This window comes from Scyliorhinus torazame, chromosome 1 (assembly GCF_047496885.1).
Source record: "Scyliorhinus torazame isolate Kashiwa2021f chromosome 1, sScyTor2.1, whole genome shotgun sequence".
In the NCBI taxonomy this organism is placed as follows: domain Eukaryota; kingdom Metazoa; phylum Chordata; class Chondrichthyes; order Carcharhiniformes; family Scyliorhinidae; genus Scyliorhinus; species Scyliorhinus torazame.
The window spans coordinates 304,113,922-304,132,255 of NC_092707.1; the positions used below are offsets into that span (position 1 = coordinate 304,113,922).

The window sequence follows — 18,334 nt, forward strand, 5'->3', positions numbered from 1 at the left end:
TCCGGCTGCAATTTTTCAAGAAAAGGCAACAATATTGGTTCGATAAATATAATACAGAACCCATCCCAAAACCTCCCTCAGGCCGGGTGGAATAAATGTGTGTTAGTTACATACCTACATTTTTTTAATGGTGAAAGCCTAGAGGCAAGGTGATCTCTTTGAACCGCGAAGGTGTAACCATTGTTAGGAGTTACGAAGATGTTAAATGTGGTAGCTATCGTGGCATCACCTTCTGCTTGTTGGGTAAAATGCTGAAGGGCTGTTGGTACTCAAGAAATTGTACCCCAACATGAAATAGCTTCATGAAAGAAGCTCAGTGATTTTGGGCAAGAGCCTGCTTAATTCGCAGTGAAGTAATTAATTCTATCAAAAACTTTATTACAAATGAAATAATGTTTCTTTTTCTTCTTTGAGGCTTGGCTAGCATACTATTTACTTTAGATAGGTAGATCAGAATGTCAGCTGTACTCAGGAAAACCTACCCCTCTAAATGAAAGTATAAAACATAACTATTGAAGCAGTAGTTACCCCAGCATCCATTTTCCAGCAAGAAATATGTATGTCCGTTGTTTAATCAAAGCAATCAATATGTTGGTTGAACAGAGTAAAGCTCTATGACTAGTTGAGCATGAAATGTTTACTTAACATCTGGTTGTTATGGTTTTCATGCTCTAATCACTATTGTTTTGATTCTCTTGCAAACTAGGAAGAAATAATTTTTAAAAAGACATTGCTCCTTCATTGTCATCTGGGCTATTAGTTGCTAAATGGCAAACATCAAATCTAAAATGGCTAGGATGAAAGTAGGAGCAATGCAACCAACTGGTAACCTGAAACACAACAGCCTAGCCTCAGGACCTGATGTATCAATCAAAGAGCCTCCAGATTTTACTGGCATAACTGGCGTAACCATGCCCATTCCAGAAGCAAAATCATTGACTGTACATTTTGATGCTGTTAAAATACAGAAGTTGGAGCCATCAAAGAAAAGTAACTTTGGAGGAGAAAAACATGACATTTCTGCCAAGGATGCCTCAAATAAAGTAAGATGAAATTCTCTTCATATCCTGACTTTTTAAAGTACTACCTTAAGGCAGCAAGGTGGCGCAGTGATTAGCACTGCTGCCTCACGGCGCCAAGGTCCCAGGTTCGATCCTGGCCCTGGGTCACTGTCCGTGTGGAGTATGCACATTCTCCCCGTATTTGCGTGGGTTTGACCCCCACAACCCAAAGATGTGCAAGTAGGTGGATTGGCCATGCTAAATTGCCACTTAATTGGAAAAAATGAATTGGGTACTCTAAATTTAAAAAAAAAATTAAAATTATGCCCGCGATGTTTAGATATTTGCCTCCAAGCTTACTTCTGTTCTATGCTGCCTTATCAGTATCTCCTAGCATGTATTCATTCCCATCTTGAAAATTTGTTCCTGGTCACCCCATCCCTAAAGATGGTGTTCCCTTGATCCCTCTTACTTTTCCAACTACCACTATACCTGTGCTTTCCAAAGTTATGAAAGCTGCTATTACCTCACAAATTATTTATCATAATAAAGATGCGCCGTCATTCCATGTAGTGCTTGGTTGTCCCAAAACACTTTACAGCAAATTAACTACTTTTGAAGTGTAATCACTGATACAATATAGGAAACTCGGTAGCCAATTTGCACACAGCAAGGTCCACCAAATAGGAATGTGATAATGATGTGACAATCTTCTTTTCGTGATGTTGGTTGAGGGATACCCATTGGTTAGCAAGTTCACCCCTTATGTTGTTCGAAATGATCCATATGATCTTTTTTATGTTCACCTGAGGTGACAGATATGGGGGGCGATTCTCCAATATTGGGCCCAAGCGTTTCACGACGGCACGATCCGGGCCTAAGAGTGACAGATTCTGGCCCCCAGAGGGGGCCAGCACGGCGCTGGAGTGGTTCACGCCGCTCCAGCCTCCTTACCGCCACGCCGACCCGCGCATGCGCAGTTGGGCCGAGCCAACCTGCGCATGCGCAGTTGGGCCGTGCCAAACCTGCGCATGCGCGGGGGACTTCTTACGCGCGCCGGCCCCGACTCAACATGGGGTCGGTGTTCAGGGGCCGGCCGCACCAGGAAATAGGCCCGGGGGGCGGAGAGGCCGGCCCGCCGATCGGTGGGCCCCGATCGCGGACCAGACCCCATCGGAGGCCACCCCCAGTGAAGGAGCCCCGCCCAACCCCCCCGCAGGCCACCCTCTGACCGTTCCCGCAGAGTTCCCGCCGGCAGCGACCAGGGGTGAACGGCAGTGGCGGGATTCTGTCGTATCGGCGCGGCCGCTCGGCCCATTCAGGCCAGAGAATCGGCGGCTCCGCCAATTCCAGCGGCCCACGGCGCCGCGCCAAACTGTCTTACAGTTGTAGTTATTGGAGTTACCCAACAAATGTTAGGCATGAAACTACTTCTAACTTCTGGGTAACTATAGTACTGACCACCACCTCACTCCCATCCTCAACTCTGAGTCACATGGGATCTGACTGTCTCCCATCAACCCCCCTCCCCCCCCCCCCCCACTTCGTTTTGAAGTAAGTAGGGGCTATTTAGCAATCCTCCTCTGATTGCCACCCCATGGATGTTATGGGCCATTAATAATCAGTATATTCTTTAGCATAGCCTTTCCACAGGGGAGGTGATGGCGTAGTGGTTTTGTCACTGGACTAGTAAACCAGAGACGTTAATGCTCTGGGGATCCAGGTTCAAATCCCGCCACTGCAGGTGGTGAAATTAGAAATCAATAAAAATCTGGAATTAAAAGTCTAATGATGACCATGAAACCATTGTCGATTGTGGTAAAAACCCATCTGGTTCAGTAATGTCCTTTAGGGAAGGAATTCTGCTGTCCTTACCCGGTCTGGCCGACATGTGACTCCAGACCCACAGCAAAGTGGTTGACTCTTAACTGCCCCCTCAAGGGCAATTAGGGAATGGTAATAAATGCTGGCACAGCCTGCATCACCCACATCCCACGAGCAAATAAAAATATGTGTTATTATATTGTACACTTCTGAAATTTAGTGAATCGTTTATCATTACGATTTCTCCAACGCTTTTGGTAAAGTCTGACCCTGTTTGCCTCAAAATATATAGTTATTATCAGATCTTTCTTTTAAAATATTTTTATTCTCCTTTTTCACATTTTCTCCCAAATTTACACCCAACAACAAACAATAATCCGGCTCATCCTCGCCCTTGTAAGGTGCGCTCTATACACCATCTTCAGCTGTATCAGCCCCAACCTCGCACACGAGGTGGAGACGTTCACCCTCCGGAGCACCTTATACCAGAGCCCCTTCGACATACCCTCTCTCAACCCTTCCTTCCACTTTGCCTTCATCTCTTCTAGCGGCGCCGTCTCCTCTTCCAAGATAGCCCCGTAAACCACCGATACTACCCCCTTCTCCAATCCCCCTGTAGTCAGCACCTCCTCCAGGAATGTGGAAGCCAGCTCTACTGGGCTCTGTATCTTCTTTCTGGCAGTCTCGAACCTGCATGTATCTAAATATTTCCCCCTGCTCCAGCCCAAACTTTATAAGATCTGTCTTAAAAACAATTCAACCAAAAAATATCTAAGGACTCAATTCACCGGAAAAATGTTGAAATGTAGCGAGCGGGAATTGGCGCAAGCCTCCCGCTGCTCGGCCCAGCGAGGCCGGCAACGCAATTCAACGTTAATTGATCTACTTTTTTTTTTTAGAATTCTAATTTAACCAATTTCAAATTGAAAGACAATCCTTCCCAATTTATCCAGAATTGCAATTCCAAAAATCCAGAATATATATTCTCATTCCTGACAGAACTGTGGCCAGTAACTCAAATGCTCACTCAGTTAATTGATCTACTTAACGAGGCCTCACGGACTTCTTGCCGCAACTGAAGGCTCGCCAGCTGATTCAGCGGGACTGCGCTCACGAGCTCTCCGCTAACAAGGTCGAGCAGCACTTGCTCAGCCAATCCCAGCAGCTTGCAACAATGGCGGCGAGGAGACCAGCCCTAAGATTCAGGGTGCTGACCTGGGGAGGCTCCACTGTGCTAAACCAGTCCCTGTGCTAAACCAGCAGTGTACTATAGGCTACTGAATGATTCTATAAACATATAGGGCTGGATTCTCCGTTTTGTAGACTAAGTCCCCACGTCGTCGTGAAAACTGTGGTCTTTTACACCAGGTAAATTGGCGTCAAAAGGCCACAGATTCCCCGTTTTGCTGGGGGCTCGCAGGGAGCCTGCCCACATTGCCCCCAGCCCCGAACGAAGCCCCCCCCCTGCCTGCCGATTGGCCCTCCCCCAACTGTGGCAGCCCAGGACTGAGTCCGCAGCCACCACCCGAGGATCCCGGACGGTGTGAGCACACGAAAGCCACGCCGTCGGGAATTCCGCCGGTCGGCAACGGCATCGCAGGGCGGGCCTCAGGCAATAAATAGCCTGAGGGGGTGGATACTCAGCGCGGCGTACTCCACGAATACGCCGATTTTGGGGGGGTGGAGAATTGAAAAAACGTCGCCACTCCCTATTTCAGCACCAAAACGGATTCTCCACCCCATCACCGAACACGATTTAGCCGCTGGGGAGCAAAGAATCCGCCCATAGATTTTTTTGCTGTAATTCATTGGCAAGAAGAATGATCGTTCTGACAGGAACTCCTAAACCTTAGCAATTAGAAAAGATTGCAGAAGATACCAATTTGTGGTAAATGGTGAGGAAAATTAATGAAGAATGCAAAAGCATTTAACCAGGTTAGCATTAGCTGAGTGAAAAAATGGGTAGTAGTTGCAGTTTAATGAGATGTGAAATAGTGGGCGCGATTTAATGGAAAGGTTTCTAAGTGTGCTCGCGAGCGGAAACTGCCACAAGCTTCCCAACACTTGACCTGGCGAGGCCATCGAAGATCAAAGAACAAAGAAGAGTACAGCACAGGAACAGGCCCTTCGGCCCTCCAAGCCTGCGCCGACCATGCTGACCGTGCTCACACCCTCCGGGATCCTCGGGTGGCGGCTGCGGACTCAGTCCAGGGCCGCCACAGTTGGGGGAGGGCCGATCGGCGGGCAGGGGGCTTCATTCGGGGCTGGGGGCAATGTGGGCGGGCTCCCTGCTAGCCCCCAGCAAAACGGGTAATCTGTGGCCTTTTGACGCCAATTTACCTGCCGTAAAAGACCACAGTTTTCACGATGGCGTGGGGACTTAGTCTTCAAAACGGAGATTCCAGCCCTATATGTTTATATAATCATTCAGTAGCCCATCTAAAATCTTCTACACTTCCGGGGTCCGTATCCCTCTATTTCCATCCTATTCATGTATTTATCAAGATGCCCCTTAAATGTCACTATCGTCCCTGCTTCCACCACCTCTTCCAGCAGCGAGTTCCAGGCACCACCACCCTCTGTGTAAAAAACTTACCTTGTACATCTCCTCTAAACCTTGCCCCTCGCACCTTAAACCTATGCCCCCTAGTAATTGATCCCTCTACCCTGGGAAAAAGTTTCTGATAATCCAAATGTTCACTGGTATCAAACGTTAATTGGTCCACTTAACGAGGCCCTATGGGCTTAATGCCACAAATGATGGTCCCTTCGGCTGATTCGCTGGGACCTCACCCGCCAGTTCACTGCCAACAAGGTGGGAGCAGCACTCAAACTGATCCCGCAGAGCAAATCCCACACAGCTTGCAGCCATGCCACCAAGGAGACCAGCCCCACAATTCGGGGATGCCGCCCTGACCAAATTTTTGAACGCGGTCAGTTCCATACAGGATGCCTTGTTCCCTTGAGGGGTTCAGAGGGTCAGCCACAGGGCAGTCAGCGTCCCCAGGAGGATCGGCACCCAGTATCATAATAAGATCAACGACCTCCACCAGACCGCATGGGTGGGTTAGCACCGGCCCTCGCCACCCCCACATCCCTCCCCCCCTCCACGTGACCTTGCGCCCCCCCTGCCTAGTACCTTACCATGCCCCGGACCCCCATGTCCAGCAGTGCTGCCCATGCCAATTCCCACCCCTCTTCCATGATGAACGACGCATGCGTGTGCAGCTCACAATGCCCTCTGAGTCCCCACAGGAGAAGTTGGCCCACAACAGGCGGGAGGGCCCAGACAGGCGGCGGGGTGCCAGACATCACAGTCCTCACCCCCTATGAAGAACAGGTCCTGGAGGTTGCAGAGGTGACCGAAAGATTGTTCACCGACTTAGAGGTTGGCATATGGTGCAGAGGTGAGGATCCATCAGCCGCTACCCAGACAATCTGTTACACATGAGTGGTAAAGCCATACAGAATGATCCATCACTCCCACTGACCACATGTCCCTCAGGATCCTCAGCTGATGGTGCCTCCAATGGTGCCCATCCGGGGTGGTTGCCTCTACTGCCTCCCAAAAGAACACCTCGGAGAGGAGCTCAGAGGAGAGCACCATATTCATGGCACAGCTGCCATCTCCACCCTCCACCAGCACAGAGACACACATTTTGGTGAGTGACAGTAATGGTCAGGCTTCTGGGCACATTCTGGTGAGCACCACACAGCTGCTGATGCACATCTGGTGGAGGCAGGAACACCCAGGCGCGACAGCAGTCGGAGGTCTGCTGGATCCCAGGACCCAGCTGGGTCCCAGTTAGATGCTGAGCCTCAGGTTTATCAGGAGCTGATGCAGTCGATAGGGTGCAGCCGTAATATTCAGAGGGGGATGTCAGCAACACTCCAGCAGGTCCATAGCCGATTGGAGGAGTCCCAGAGGCTATGGGCGCATGTGATAGCGCCAACACCAACCGCAGTGGAGAGCCTAGTGCACAACATCAGCAGCATGAGTGGTGATGTCCAAAGTGTGGCTCAGTCAGTGATGGCCATGGCTGAGGGCTTCAGTAGCCAGTCGTTGGGGGATGTGTCCCAGTCCCAGGTGGACCTTTCTGAGGCGCTGCGGAGCACGTCCCAGTCTCAGATGGACATTACCGAGGCACTCCAGAGCATGTCCCAGTCGTTGGGGATGTGTCCCAGTCCCAGGTCGACTTTTATGAGGTGCTGCAGAACTTGTCCCAGTCGCAGCAGGGCATTGCTGGGGCACTCCAGGGCATTGGGCAGCATGGCAGCACAGTGGGCAGCACGGTTGCTTCACAGCGCCAGGGTCCCAAGTTCGATTCTTGGCTTGGGTCACTGTCTGTGCAGAGTCTGCACTTTCTCCCCGTGTCTGCGTGGGTTTCTTCCGGGTGCTCCGGTTTCCTCCCATAGTCCAAAGATGTGCAGGTTAGGTGGATTGGCCATGATAAATTGCCCTTAGTGTCCAAAAGGGGTTATTGGATTACAGAGATAGGGTGGAGGTGTGGGCTTAAGTAGGGTGCTCTTTCCAAGGGCTGGTGCAGACTCGATGGGCCGAATGGTCTCCTTCTGCACTGTAAATTCTATGTTTCATTTACTGAGGAGCATTACCGAGGATGGCGGCACCATGCCGTAGACATGTGGAGCCACCAGGGTTGGCAGATGACGCAGGAGCAGCCGGGGCTCAATCCAACTGACCCTGCATCCCAAGGTGACTCCCAGGTCCCTACGGGCATTGATCAAAGGAGGGGCTACTGATGCCAACCCGGAACCACCCTACGGAATGGCAACAGCGGCCACCAGCCCCCTGAGATCCCTCCCGACAACGGCGCATCTCAAAGTCAGCCCACAGAATAGGGTGGCATGGCGAGGCATGTGCCGCCGGCATGTGGGCCAGGGCCCTCCAGCCCCACAACCCCAAAGGTTGCTGCCAGGGGCATCAAAGGCCACGGGACGTGGCAAGCAGCAGGCTGCATCCGCCGATCTGTATCCTAGACACAGTGGTAGAGCACGGAAGGCTAAGCAAATCGAGGATCACTGAGAGGGCACTGCCCCCGAGGGGTAGTGTGGGATGTGGTAGGGGAGGGCGGCCGGCACCATCGGGGGATAGGGGCAATTGGGGATGCATTTGTGCAGTATTAAAAAACTTTGCACCTGAGAAATATGACGCCTCTGAAACTTTCTTTCGCAATGCAGGCCGACCCTAAATCCCCCTCCCCAGCCCCCACAGGCATGGCGGCCCAGGATTTTCACCCCCCCCCCCCACCTCCATGCACACCACGTGCAGGTGGTGGGTATGAGAGAGCACTCAGCAGACAGGCAGGAATCAGGCTATGGCATAGATTGAGGAGCACCAGCGCTCAGCTCTCAGCCTTCGACAGTGACCCATTGACAGCACCAACATAGATCCATCACCCTGGGACCTTCCATTTTCCCCATTGCTCCCGCCTCCCCCCATATCCCCTGCCATCCACTGCACTCTGCCCATGCAACCCACGGCCACAACAGGGACTTCTGGTCACCGGACCCCAGACACTGTACCTCAGATACCAGCATGTAATGTTACCTGGACTAGGTGCTGGTCCCCTCCCTGGTGCACTCACACACCCTCTGATTGCGCAAATGTCCCTAGTGCTGGGGTCCAGCCCCTGGGTGTTCGGATGTTGGCCTCTGCGTCCGTGGTGTTGCTTCCTGCAGTGTTCAGGCACCGTGTTCAGGTATCACGGTCTGATTAGGATGCAAACAATAACTCCCACATGGCACACCTACCCACGGGAATCCACTTGGGAGCTGTGAAGTGCTCACTTAACTACGATTTCCTATCAGCAATAGCCTTCAGCCGTGCTGCCAGAGGCCTTCACAGTCAGTGGGAGTTATGGGTAGTTGGTGTGATAGACAGGCAGAGGCTGGGGTTGCCTCCTTTAAGGGTACACATGATCCAGAGGGTGGCATGGCGGACCCATGAGCACTGAGGACCCACCCCCCCACCCCCACAATCCCCAGAGCACTGGGACAACAAGTTGGGATCCTGATTTCGCCAAAGGTAGTGGACGGTTAGATAGCAAACTGATCAGCATCTGGCACGGTTCTCGATTTTGGCCTCCCCTGCAATCTAATGGCTGGGTTGTTCTCTCGCTCAAGCGCGACACAGCCGTAAAATTGCATCCAGTATATATTGGAAAAAGTAAAAGTGAAACTGAAGTATATTCTAATTGTAAGATATAACAGGATGAAGGAATGGAGGGAGCCAAGTGTGGAGAATCATAGGTCATAGGAACATAGGGGGCTGGATTCTCCGATCCTATGACTAAGTGTTGATGCCGGATTTAGCAACTGCAGAGGGGCTAGCACCGGTGCCACGTGGAACACAATCGATTCCAATGAAAACCAGTGCAGGATTCGCCAGGTCCGTGCTTGACACTCGGGAGGCTGACAAGCTGCAGCCGCATATCATAGATTATTATAGAATTTACAGTGCAGAAGGAGGCCATTCGGCCCATCGAGTCTGCACCAGCTCTTGGAAAGAGCACCCTACCCAAGGTCAACACCTCCACCCTATCCCCATAACCCAGTAACTCCACCCAACACTAAGGGCAATTTTGGACACTAAGGGCAATTTATCATGGCCAATCCACCTAACCTGCACATTTTTGGACTGTGGGAGGAAACCGGAGCACCCGGAGGAAACCCACGCACACACGGGGAGGACGTGCAGACTCCGCACAGACAGTGACCCAAGCCGGAATCGAACCTGGGACCCTGGAGCTGTGAAGCAATTGTGCTATCCAGAAGGCTACCGTGCTGCCCCTAAACTGGGAGTGTAATATACATATTACACTCCCCAAGCACACTCATCCCAACCAATAAGATGGCACTGGTTGTGCTAGAGCACACCCATACAGTTGATGGATCAACTGGGGCCAGAGGGCGCCTAGGGGGGTGGCCTGGGGGGGCGCCTATATGACCCATGGCCCTAGGTTCAGAGTGGGCTGTCAGCAGCGTGAGCAGCTGCATGGCTGCCTTTCCGGCTGTGGCAATGGTGTTCCATACCCATCCACCCCAACCCCACAGCCCACCTCCTGGCCACCCCCTACAACCGCCCAGCCCTGGCAGAAGCCCCCCCATCCAGCGGCACAACTGTCAGCAAATTATGGAGATGTTGGATACTTTCCGTACCCCCTCTCTCCCTCAGCAGCCACGACGCCGGTTTCACAATTATTAAAAAGCACAAGTGAACAGCGCCGTCGGGAATTCGGTCCATCGGAGGCAGAGAATCGCGGAGACCCCAGAGAATACCGGGTCAGGCCCGCTACTGATATGCAAATAGTGTTTACTGTATGTGTATTCCGGACTGCATTGACGCCCCTGTCACGGTGACGGAGAATTGCGATTTGGCGCTGAATTGCAATTTGTAGTCAAATCGGCGCCCGCCGCGATTTTGGCATCGGAACCTATTCTCCGCCCAGTAATGTTTTCCGATTTCGGTGTCAGTCAACAGGGAATCCAGCCCATGAATTAGGAACAGAAGTAGGCAATTCAGCCCTTCGAGCCTGCTCTGCCATTCAATCAGATCATGGCTGATCTCCTGCTGGTCTCAAATCCACCTCCCTACCTGTTCCCCATATTCCTTTAACCCATTTTGTTTTTAGCAAAATTTATCTATCTCCTTCTTGAAACCATTTAATGTTTCCAATAGCACCGCACTATGGGGCAGTGAGTTCCACAAATCACCACCCTCTGCGAGAAGTAGTTCCTCCTTATTTAAACCTATATCTGTGATCTCTTGTTCTAAATTGCCCCACAAGGGGGAGACATTTGGTCTGCATTTACTTTATCAATCCCGTCAAAGGCCTTCTCCTGGTCAAGGCTGATGAGGCAGGTGTCCACCTTCCTTTGGTCTGCCCGGAACTTGCTGATCTTCCAGTGCAAAAAACTGTCCTCAACCGAGTGTTGCAGACTGGCACATTCCAAGGTCCAGGACTACGTGCTGAGGGACGCACTCAAGCTTGGGGCAGCTGCCGCCAAGGCGCAATGGGGAAAGACCACTGTGTAAGGTCTTACCAGCAAATATACACCGAGGGGCGGGTAAAAGTGTAAACCCCCCTCGGTCTGGGTCATTAACACTCCAATGTATAAAAGAAACATGACAATGTAAATGTTTGAGAAGGAATTGTAACGTAAAGAACGGTATGTGTGTAAGGTTATCAAAATTGAATGGAGGAAGGTCAAGGGAATGTGTAACTCTGATGGAAATGTACAGTCAAGACAATTCGAAATGTTCTGTAAAGTGGATTTTATGAATAAAGTATATTTTTTGAAAAAAAATGTACTTTATCAATCCCTTTTAGTATTTTATATACATTGATCAGATCCCCTCTCATCCTTCTATACTCCAGTGAGTATAAGGCCAAACTGTTTAATCTCCCCTCATACGTCGACCCTTTTATTCCTGGAATCAATCTGGTGAATCTCCTCTGAACTGCCTCCAATGCCACCACATCCTTCCTCAAATAAAGAGACCAAAACTGGACACAATATTCCAGATGTGATGTCACCAACACCCTATACAATTGCAACAACACTTCTCTACTTTTATAATCCAGTCCTTTTGCAATAAACGCTAAAATTCCATTTTCCTTTTTATTTCAAGATGTACCTGCATACTGACTTTGTGTGATTCATGAAAAATGGCACCCAGATCCCTCTGCCCAGACACATTTTGAATCTGATTTCCATTCAGATAATAATTTGCTTTTATATGTTGTTGGCCGAAATGGATAACCTCACACTTATCCACATTAAACTCCATCTGCCAGATTTTGGCCCAATCTCTTAGCCTATTTATATCCGTCTGTAAAACCTTTATCTCCTCTTCACTGCCTGTTTCCCCACCTAATTTAGTGACATCTGCAAATTTTGCTATGTTACACTTTAAAAACAGACATGCAATACTTGCTTTTAAAAATAACAGCATTAAATACAAAAGCATTGAAGTATGATTGAATTTGTCCAAGGCATGGCTGAGGCTGAAACAGGTTAATTGGAGTTTTGCATATAGTTTTCGGCACCTTTGTGTAACAACTTGGAAGGGTACATTTAAATGATAGCAAGAATGAGTAGTTATATTTATGGAGGCTTGAGCACTTTGAGGATTTTTCTCTGCAATGGAGACAGTTAACGAGGATCTGACATAAGTTTTAAAATTATGAAATGATTTGAAATGCTAGTGAAAGGTGACATCAACAAGTTGCTGATTCGATACGAGGGTAAAGATTCAAACTCAACACTATGAGAAAGGGGAATTTTGAAGATATTTTTGTGAACAGTTTTATTGGAGCATAGAGTGCTTTACAATACGTGGTTCTTGAGTTTCAGACTAACATAATTTAAGAGAACCTTGTTAAGTATTTGAAAAGAAAGGATATAAAAGGCAATGTATTATGGACCATTGAAGTTGAGATGCCGGCGTTGGACTGGGGTTAAAGTCCAACAGTTTTGTTTCAAATCACTAGTTGTTGGAGTGCAGCTCCTTCATCAGGTGAGTATAGACTTTGTCTATATATGTGGTTGTGGAACCCACCTCTTCACTCACCTGATGAAGGAGCTGCGCTCCGAAAGCTAGGGATTCGAAACAAACCTGTTGGACTTTAACCTGGTGTTGTAAGACTTCTTACTGGGACCACTGAAGGCAGTGGTATGATGGGCTGAATGGTCTGCTTCAGTGCTATAATTTCTATGACATACAGCAACCACTATTATGTAGGCAAACATCAACATGATTTCACCCAAAATGGCGATTCTCCGGCACCCCCGCTATTCTCAGGCCCGGATAGGCCGAGCGGCCAGGCCAAAATGGCAGGTTCCCCCCGGCGCCGTCCACACCTGGTCGTTGCCGTCGTGAACGGTGAGTGAACGCTGGGGGGGGCGGCCTGCGGGGGGGCAAGAGGGGATCCTGCACCGGGGGGTACCTAAAATGTGGGGTGGCCCGCGATCGGTGCCCACCGATCGTCAGGCCATCCTCTCTGAAGGAGGACCTCCTTCCTTCCGCGGCCCCGCAAGATCCGTCAGACATCTTCTTGCGGGGCGGACTTAGAGAGGACGGCAACCACGCATGCGCGGGTTGGTGCCGGCCAACCCGCGCATGCGCGGATGACGCCCGTTATGCGGCGCCGGCCGCATCATCTATGCGCCGCCGCCTTTACACGGGCGACAAGGCCTGGCGCGTGTAGATGACGCGGCCCCGATCCTGGCCCATTGTCAGGGCCTGAACCGGTCGGGATCGGGGCCGTTTCGCGCCATGGTGAACCTCAACGGCGTTCACGAAACATTCAAGAAGCAGAAGAGTCATATTCACCTGAAATGTTAACTCTGTTTTTCTCTGCAGGAGGTGTTTGTCCTTCTGAGTATTTCCAGCGCTTTCTGTTTTTGCTCACAATTTGCATCCTGGTCCTTCGACTGGTGAAAATATCAGGATTATTTAAGTATTGAGTATAAAAGATATGTTAATCCCATTTTATTACAACTTTTCTAACTTGTCATATGCACATGTGTAGGTTTCTGTGTACAACCAAAAACAGTTGATGGAAAGAATCTGTATGCTGGAACAGGAAACTGCACAACTGATAACACAGCTAAAGGAAAAGGATATAGCTATATCCAATGTCACTAAACTAATGCAACATAAGGTAAAGTAAGCTGATCAACAATGTTCAGCAGTGCACAGCTTAGTTTGATTCTGAAAGATTATTGTGACCTGGCTTTTCAGATTAATTGTCACTGGAACTATAGAGCAGGAGCAGGCCACCTCCTCCCTTGAAAGTCAATGAAATTCTTGCTGTCCTGTGACCTAACTCCTTTGCCCATCTTTGCCTCATATTCCTTAATTCCTTTGTCTAACAAAAATCAATCCACCTCAATTTTAAAATTAACAAACTATTTGGCATCAATTGCTGTGTTCAAAAGACAATTCCAAACTTCTGTCACCCTTTGTGTGAGAAAGTGGGCGAGATTTTCCGTTTGGTAGATTATGTTCTACCGCCAGAGGAGAATTGCTACTGATTTACGCATGGCGAGGAATACGAGTATTGGGCCGCCATTTTTAGTGGGCGGCATTAAATCGAAGTCCCACGGCCTGCCACCTCCTCACTGCAAATCAACCTCCCACCTCTTCCATATCTCAAAGCAGCCCCCCACCCCCGGATTCTCTGAGTGCAGAAAAGAGAACAGCTGTGACCTGTATTTAAACCCCTCAGATCCATTAGCTGCAAGCCATTCATTCACTTCTGGTAGTGGGTTGTGATTGACAGCTTCCACAAACCAGCTAGGAGCCTTGCTCCATTCATCTTCTTGTGTTGTAACCACAATGTTTCTAAACATCAACCACATCAAAGAGTGCTGTCAATTTCCAGCTCAATACTTAAAAATCACCCATGGCAGAGTGATTAGCACAATTGCTTCACAGCTCCAGGGTCCCAGGTTCGATTCCTGGCTTGGGTCACTGTCTGTGCGGAGTCCGCACATTCTCCCCATGTGTACGTGGGTTTACTCCGGGTGCTCCGGTTTCCTCCCACAGTCCAAAGATGTGCAGGTTAGGTGGATTGGCCATGCTAAATTGCCCTTAGTGTATAAAATTGCCCTTAGTGTTGGGCGGGGTTATTGGGTTATGGGGATAGGGTGGAGGTGTGCGGTTCGGTAGGGTGCTCTTTCCAAGAGCCGGTACAGACTCGATGGGCCGAATGGCCTCCTTCTGCACTGTAAATTCTATGTCTATGTAACATGATGGGGAGTGATTGGAATCCACTAAGCTGAATTAGTGGGAAGACAAGTTGAGTGAGTGGGCAGAAAGGTTGAGTAAACAGACAGGTCTGTGGACAGATGCGGCTTCCAGGTGAGTGTTACAACTGTCATTTTTTTCACTGCCCCTGTCTGGACTGCCCTCAATCTTCAAGACAGAGGTTTATTTTCTGGGGGAGGTCCCTCTAGTTAGAGGTCTCTATGGGGGGGGGCTCCCTTTAGTTAGGGGGTCCTGTTGCGGATCTCCCTATTTAGGGGGTCTCTGGGAGGGGCTCCCTCTAGTTATGGGATCTCTGTGGGGAGTGTCCCTCCATTTAGGGAGTCTCTGTAGGGGGGGGGGGTCCTTTATTTAGGGGGTCCCTGTGGGGGGTCTCACTATTTAGGGAGTCTTGGGGGTCCCTTTAGTTAGGGTCTCTGTGGGGGTCCCTTATTTAGGGGGTTTGGAGGTTCCCTTGTTAGTGGGTCCCTGGAGGGTCTCCAATTTTAGGGAGTCTCGGGGGGGAGTAGGATGTGTGTGGTGGTGGAGGGGGGGCAAGTCATGCATTGTGGGAAGGCTGTCCCTGGGATGGACTTTGGGGGCAACTCCCTTAAGGAGTTACCTCCTTGCCCCACTTCGAGGTCCACCACATCAGGTTCATGTTTGGTGATACCTTTAGCAATCCCCGCCCACGTGATTTCTAGCCCAGAGGATACGAGAATCACGAGGGCCCGGAGACTCTGGTGCCCGGTCCGCTAAGTGGATGCAAATGTGGTATAAAGACCCATTAGCATCTTCCCGCTGGTGCATGGGCACGAACCCCGATCCTGCCACTAGCGTGGTCCCAGAGCACCGGAATTGGTTCGGCGCCCAGTGCGAACTTCTATTTTGGCCAGACGCCCAATTCTCCACCTGATCGCGATCTGCGTTGCCGGGGCCGCGGGCAGTGAATCCAACCCAGTGTCTCCAAATTTCGATTCTGAAAGTCTGGTTCTGAAGGAAGAGAGCCAGGAAGCAAGAAGTTTGGGGAGGGAATTTCATAGCTTGGGGCCTAGGCATCTGAAGGCATGGCCATCAAGGGTCAGAGTTCACCTGTTCAAAAGGGGTAGGTTGTATCGCAACAGAACTGGGATTAATTTCCTCATGGGGAAGTTCAGTAGCATGCTTGGGAGGGTGTTAAACTAAACTGGCATGGAGGTGGGCACCAATTTCCCGAGGGTGAAAAGAGGGAGAAGATGCATAAAGGAGTGAGTGTTGGGTAGTACTAGAGAAGGAAGTGATACCATATTAGATAGGAGCATACTAAGAAGGACTACAAAGAATACAAAGACAGGTTTAGAATGCATATATGTAAATGCACAAAGTGTGGTGACTGTGGTTGGTGAGCGACGAGCACAAATAGCCATAAATATGCTGTGATAACAATGGAAATGTGACTTAACATTTGCAGAAAAAAAATAGAGAAGAAAAATGGGAAGTGACTAAGGAAGGCATTGTAGTGTTAGGAAGTGAGAACGTCCTTGAGGGGGCAAGGACAGCATTCCTTTGGTTAGAGTTGAGAAGCAAACAGGGTATGATCACACTACAGGGGATATTCTATTGGCTTCCAAGTAGTGACAGAGAGAGATGGAGGAACAAATCTGCAGAGAAAAATCAGTGTGATATATTGTGGGGGCAGAGAGGTGGCAGCTTTAATGACCCAAATATTGATTGGGATAATGTTAGAGTAAAAGGAAACAACGGGTGGAATTTGTGAAATGTACTCAGGAGATCCTACTTGACAAGTATGTTCCCAGTCTAATGAGGAAGGAGGCATTGCTGTATCTGGTGCTGGGGAATGAGGTGGGCAAAGTGAACCAAGTGTCTTTGACACAGCATTTGGGTAAGAGTGATCACTGCATCGTAATGTTTGGATTAGCAATGGAGAAAAACAAGGAAGAATCTAAAGTATAGCTTCTAAATTGGAAGGGAGCAAACCAATGGGATGAGAGGGGATCTAGCCAAGGTAAAATAGAACCAAAGTTTGACAAGAAAAACAATGCAAAACAATTGGTGATCTTTAAGGAAGAGATGCTTCAAGTGCTGACTAGGTACATTCCAACAAGAGGGAAAGAAAGGGGTATCAAACCAGAGCTCCTTGGATAACAAGGGAGATAGTGAATATGAGGAAACAGAAAAAAGTGTGTAGAATGCATGTGCAGTGAACTCTCCGATTGAGAACCAGGCCAAATACAACACAATGAGAGCAGAAGCAAAGAGGAAAATAAGACTGGGAAAGAGAAAATATGAGAATAGAGTGCAGTTAATTTAAAAGGGAATCCTGCCCGGGCGGCATGGTGGTGCAGTGGTTAGCACTACTGCCTCACGGACAGAGGACCCGGATTCGATCCCAGGTCACTGTCCATGTGGAGTTTGCGCGGTCTCCCTGTGTCTGCGTGGGTCTCACCCCCAAAACCCAAAAGACGTGCAGGATAGGTGGATTGTCCATGCTAAATTGCCGCTTAATTTAAAAAAAAGAATTGGTACTCTAAATGTTTTTTAAACTTAAAAAGGAATCCAATAAATCATCTACTTGTATGTAAATAGTAAGTGGGTGGTAAGAGGCTGGGTGAGGTCTAGTTCATATATTCATAGAATCCCTACAGTGCAGAAGAAGGCAATTTGGCCCATTGAGTCTGCACCAACCATTCCGAAAAAGCACCCTACCTAGGCCCAAGTCCCCACCCTATCATCATAACCCCTCTAACCTTTTGGACACTAAGGGGCAATTTATCATGGCCAATCCACCTAACCTGCATATTTTTGGATTATGGGAGGAAACCGGAGCACCCGGAGGAAATCCACGAAGTCACAGGCAAAAAGTGCAAACTCCAGAGTCACCCAAGGTCAGAACTGAACCCGGGTCCCTGGTGCTGTGAGGCAGCAGTGCTAACCACTGTGCTGCCCATTTGGGACAAGTGGATGATATTTGCTAAGGGATGCAGCGCAAGATTGGGACACAATGAATACTTTATATTAGTGTTCACTAAGGAAGAGTTTGCTGACAAAATATTGGTAGAAGCAGATATGGTAGAGGTAATGGATAGGGTAAATATTGAAAGGCAGGATGTACTGGAGAGGTTGGCTATGGTTAGAGTGAATAAACATCTTATGCCAGTGAGAATGGGCCTTGTTAAGTATTACCCATTAATCCTTGTTGGTGAATAAAATATATGTGAGGGTAAGTCAGACTCAACTGTGATAGCCCACCAGTCAAATAACTGCTCAGAGAGTAGAATGATCACCAGAACCATTTCCCATTGTGAGTCTTTACCCGCTGGAAGCAAAGAGTAAAAGGACAAAGGGCATAAGGGTGGCACAGTGGTTAGCACTTGCTGCCTCACAGTGCCAGGGAAACGGGTTCAATTCCAGCCTTGGGTCACTGTTTGTCTGGAGTTTGCACATTTTCCATGTGTGTGCGTGAGTTTTCTCCGGGTGCTCCGATTTCCTCCCACAGTCCAAAGATGTGCAGGTTAGGTGGATTGGTCATGCTAAATTGTCCCTAAGTGTCCAAAAGTTGTCTGGGGTTGTGGGGATGGGAAGGGGGAGTGGACCTAGGTAGGTGCTCTTTCAGAGGGTTGGTGCAGACTCAATGGGCTGAATGGCCTCCTTCTGCACTGTATGATGAAAATCAAAGACGGCCATTTTTAAAAACAAAACAATACTTCAGAAGGCAGATGGAAGTAAGTACAACTTG

At 49.1% G+C, this 18,334-nt stretch overlaps 1 protein-coding gene across 4 annotated transcripts in view; it reads left to right on the forward strand.

The window, feature by feature from the left end:
* The window catches only part of LOC140423598 (uncharacterized), a 75,214-nt gene that overhangs the window by 27,690 nt on the left and 29,190 nt on the right, over nucleotides 1-18,334 (forward strand). For all 4 annotated transcript variants that reach the window (XR_011947648.1, XM_072507798.1, XM_072507796.1 and 1 more), the window contains exons 2-3: nucleotides 707-1,043; nucleotides 13,382-13,513. Coding sequence is in view for 3 of the 4 variants with exons in the window: in XM_072507798.1 (XP_072363899.1) it covers nucleotides 768-1,043; nucleotides 13,382-13,513 (408 nt within the window). In the remaining variant the exon portion in view is untranslated. The remainder of the gene's footprint in view (nucleotides 1-706; nucleotides 1,044-13,381; nucleotides 13,514-18,334) is intronic.